The sequence below is a fragment of the Taudactylus pleione genome, unplaced genomic scaffold (genome assembly GCF_031769625.1).
Source record: "Taudactylus pleione unplaced genomic scaffold, aTauple2 ptg000296l, whole genome shotgun sequence".
Lineage (NCBI taxonomy): Eukaryota > Metazoa > Chordata > Amphibia > Anura > Myobatrachidae > Taudactylus > Taudactylus pleione.
In genome coordinates, this window is record NW_028284698.1 from 5805706 (window position 1) to 5810364 (window position 4659).

The 4659-nt window shown below is 47.2% G+C and overlaps 1 protein-coding gene across 1 annotated transcript; it reads left to right on the forward strand.

The window, feature by feature from the left end:
• Positions 1–1739: 1739 nt before the first annotated feature.
• Positions 1740–4372, forward strand: SLC25A5 (solute carrier family 25 member 5). The gene is made up of 4 exons (XM_088482812.1): positions 1740–1933; positions 2842–3328; positions 3444–3584; positions 3866–4372. Exons 1-4 carry the CDS (start codon positions 1823–1825, stop codon positions 4021–4023), a joined length of 897 nt encoding a protein of 298 aa, XP_088338938.1. The 5' UTR covers positions 1740–1822; the 3' UTR covers positions 4024–4372.
• The last annotated feature ends 287 nt before the right edge of the window (positions 4373–4659 follow it).

Consider the following 4659-nt stretch of genomic DNA (forward strand, 5'->3'; position numbering starts at 1 on the left):
TAGGGTTAGGCACAGCCGGGGGAGGGTTAGGTTTAGGGTGTGGGAAGGGGAAGGGGGGTTAGGGTTAGGCTCCACCAGGGGAGGGTTAGGTTACTTTCTGTCCCGTCGGGATCTTCACCATCGGGATGCCGCTGTTGGTTTTCTGACCGGCAGCATATCATACTGATTCCTGGACACTAATGCATGTATGGCTGGAATGTTTGCAGAGTCACAGAAGCAGTAAGAGGCAAATGCTAATATCGGCTTTCCTCTTGTGTACTAGCGTATGACAGACTGTGCAAGCTCTGAGATGCCCACTTTCAAATCTCGTGGTCAGTGCCTATCCACCCAGATGTCCACTGCCTGTCAATCACACTTCGAATAAAGACTTGCAGCATGTGACTACGATAATGTACCTTGACAAATGCTCAGTGCAACTCAGATGCATGTGCAATGGCAAAAAATTGGCCCATTTGCAAAAACATCAGAATTGCGTACAAATCTGAATTAGGGCCCTAGTGACATTTTAGGTATTCACTCTTCTACTCTCCAATACATTGGAGAGGGCATTAAATCTTGTTGCTAACATTCAGGGTTGACAACCTGTTATATGTAGGGATGGACATCTGAAGCCAATGGTTAGCAACCATCAATGTTCCTAATCCATTTTGGGTATTCGATGGCAGTCAACCATTGGATGCAGACTTCTGGTGCCCATCTAAGGGCAAGGCTTGCTGATATACCCGGGAGGGGGCAGCCAGGTCAGACAAGCAGGGGGGCGTGGACATGGAATCGTGTAATTTTGGCCCCGCCCTGCTACACAATGAATTGTGTCACTGCCCCCTGCCACTGCTGCGAGGGTTTTATAGTAATCGCTGGGTGGGGGCTAGACGGGAGGCTTGCCTGTCTTTCCAGGGGGCCGGAAGCGGCACCCGATTCTCAGGATGCTCCCGGCCAAATTGGGAGGGTAGGCAAGTATGCCAATGGCTGACCGCTTTCTTTCAGCTTTGGACACTTGGAGGTGGTGTGATGTGTGGTCAGCTAATGTACGAATGTGCAAAGCTCTGCTTCAGCTCATAGTATAACCATTGCTGGTTATACTATGAGAGCTCACTGCGTGTGACGAGACTTGCTATTTCTGCGGCTGGTTAGACTTGTTGTAAATGCTGCATGATGGACAGATGTGTGTCGATTGTACTGATGTATACGCAGAAGTGGACAGTAGGACGTATGGAAAGCAGAAGTGTGCGTCTTTATACCAGCTAAGCTTTGGCAAACATTAGCATATTTTTGCAACTGTGATCCGTAGGCGATTGCAGTTGCAATCGGAATTGGTACTGAATTAGGCCCTATATTAATATTAATAAAATGTTCTCTGATCATTTTAGAAATACAATAAACAGTTCCATAGAAGCCAGCTTTTACTACGAATCAGGGGTTCCCCAGAGAGTTGTCCCCTAACGCTCAGTTTTTATGGTAGACACCTCCATGGTTACAGGTAAGGTGTACTGAATGAATGTACTATGACGACTCGTCAGGCTGGCAACACGCAACTGATTCCCAGCAATCAATGTCGTCACCTAGCAACTGACCCCTTCTCTCACACGTCACCGCTTCCCAGCGGCCCCGCCCCCATCTCTCACACTAGCTGCGCGCGCTACGCATTCCAGGCCCGTTACTACGTTCCATTCCCCCGCCTGTCCCGGCCAATCAGAGGTGAGAGAATGTGCGCCCCGCCCCCTGCTACCTCACCAACTATAAAAGCCGGCCATTTCAGCGGCAGCTCTCCCCAGCCCTCAGAAGCTCAGTTCTGCAGCAGGAGTCACTCGCTAATCCACCAATCATGACCGACGCAGCTATATCCTTCGCTAAGGACTTCCTGGCCGGCGGTGTGGCTGCTGCGATCTCGAAGACCGCTGTGGCACCCATAGAGAGGGTCAAGCTTCTGCTGCAGGTAAGGAAGTGGCCGATATCGGGGAGTGCGGCTGTTGCAGCGGGCCTATTACGTAGCGTGCAGGGCGTGTAATTAGTATATAGAGGTGGTGATTAGTGCCGGGTGGCTTAGCTGGGTTTCTGCATGACACGTAGTGGAGACCCTGGCGCATTGATATAGCTTGGATAGTGTCATTGATTGCAACGTACTCTGGTCTGGTTAATCCGCAGTGCCCTTGGCCGCTCTCTAATAGATTATGATGCCAGATGGCTTGCATCGCCTTTCCTGATAGCACGTTTTCCGGTATGTGCCCTGATCCCGCCCAAGGTCGATGCAAGGAGACGGTAATCGTATTTGTCAGAGCAGAGGCCGGCACAGGTGTATAACCTTGAAAGAGCCGGCTCAGTGCAGGGACTCTAAGACTCGATAGTGGCCCAATCTCCTCCCTGTGTGACTGTGGCAATAGGAGACTATCGCCTTTGTCTTATGTGCACCGTGCATAGACCGCGACCTCCGAACACCGGTGCATTTCCGGGGCCCCCTCCTTCCAAATGGAGTCTGCTCTGCTGTGCATTAATTCCCGGGATGCCCCTCCTCCCGCCTCACCACGTGTCTGCCGCCGGCACTATGAATGGGGAGAGCACCATTTTGTGCCGCTCAGTATTGGGCTGGGCCCTGAGACGGAAGCTAGTGAGCTCTGCACCGGGAATCTCAGGCTAACGCCTCTTATCTCGGCTCAGCCCCTCTGATACCGCAGCTGTTCCGGTTCAAATTTTTGTCTTAATTTTTTATTTCATACTCAGAATTTTTTTAATTTCTGGGTTGATGAACGAATTGTAGGATTTTAAAGTATTTAGTAGATAATAAGTGTTTTATTGTGTAGATTGTCTATAGATTTTGTGCTAACTTGCATTCTGTATTCTGTTCAGGTCCAACATGCCAGCAAACAGATCACAGCCGACAAGCAGTACAAAGGAATCATGGACTGTGTTGTCCGTATCCCCAAAGAGCAAGGTTTCTTGTCCTTTTGGCGTGGTAACCTTGCCAACGTGATCCGTTATTTCCCAACCCAGGCCCTCAACTTTGCTTTCAAAGACAAGTACAAGAAGATCTTCCTTGATAATGTGGACAAGAGGACCCAGTTCTGGCGTTACTTTGCTGGAAACTTGGCATCTGGTGGTGCTGCCGGAGCCACCTCACTGTGCTTCGTCTACCCACTTGACTTTGCCAGAACCCGTCTAGCTGCTGATGTTGGTAAAGCTGGTGCTGACAGAGAATTTAGGGGTCTTGGAGACTGCTTAGCCAAAATCTTCAGATCTGATGGGCTAAAAGGTCTCTACCAGGGTTTCAATGTGTCTGTCCAGGGCATCATCATTTACAGAGCTGCTTATTTTGGAATCTATGACACAGCTAAAGGTGAGTTAAATAATTGATCAACCTAGTGTTAGGGTTTTTACCAGCACATGCAGCAGCTGGAGTCTATTCCTTCATGCTTGAACTCTGCAAATGTTTCTTCTTGCTCTTCGACCAGGTATGCTTCCTGATCCCAAGAACACGCACATCATTGTCAGCTGGATGATTGCTCAGACAGTGACAGCAGTGGCTGGTTTTGCATCCTATCCATTCGACACAGTCCGGCGTCGTATGATGATGCAGTCTGGAAGGAAAGGAGGTGAGTGTGATGTCCGATTAGTTTTGCAAGTTCTGCCTGAAACTGAGTTAAGCAATGTTGTCTCCACTTCTAGCAATTTAATACTGTTCAGTAGACCATATTCTGGGACTTTTTTTTGTGTTAACTTGTAGTGTAAAGTCTTGGAGGCTAGAGCAATTTACTTGGGGTCATCAGTCAAATCTGGTCATTGTGAAAGTTATTGAGCAGCTGGTCCATAATAGATTTCACTTTCGTACTAGTGATGCCAGTTAAAGAAGGTTAACTATTTGTTTTTCTTGCAGCTGAAATCATGTACACGGGCACAATGGATTGCTGGAGAAAGATTGCAAAAGATGAAGGTTCAAAGGCTTTCTTCAAGGGTGCCTGGTCCAATGTACTCAGAGGCATGGGTGGTGCTTTTGTGTTGGTCTTGTACGATGAGCTGAAGAAAGTCATCTAAACCCGTCTGTCTGGCATGCTGTATTATGTAACATACCCTGAGCGTTCATGGACTTTCAATTTTTTTTGTTTTTGATCAAACACACCTTTTATTTATATAAAATAACTAGTAATTATCTTACTGGTATCTGGGGGATCAATTCTATTCCATCACAGCAGCTTTCCACATTAACACGAATCATTCCCTTTTTCCCCAGTTCCTATCACTGAGGCCTGCAATATAGAATTTGTAGTGCACAGTGGGTGGTGACTGGGCTGACTTGTTGGGACCCTGTGCTCCTTTATTTTTTATTTCAGTCATTCATGTTTTTAAGTAACCTAGGTTGGAGGAAATAAAAAATATGGATCTAGCTCTTGTGTGTGTCTTAATATTTCTACTTTAGGGGGTGTATGTTTATGCTGCAGACCTGTCTTCTCAAGCACTGGTGAAAAAGGAGCATTACAACTTGGCTATTTAAACTGGGCTTTTATGATACTGTGAAATAATGGATTGCTGCAAAACAAACTACAAGCCCTTTCAGCGTAAGCGTCTCCTTTTGGTACTCACAATAACATGGTGGTATAGCTGATATTTGGACCTCCCAGCTGTAAGGAAAAGGGTTAGCACATGTTATATACCCTTATGTCTAGCTATTTA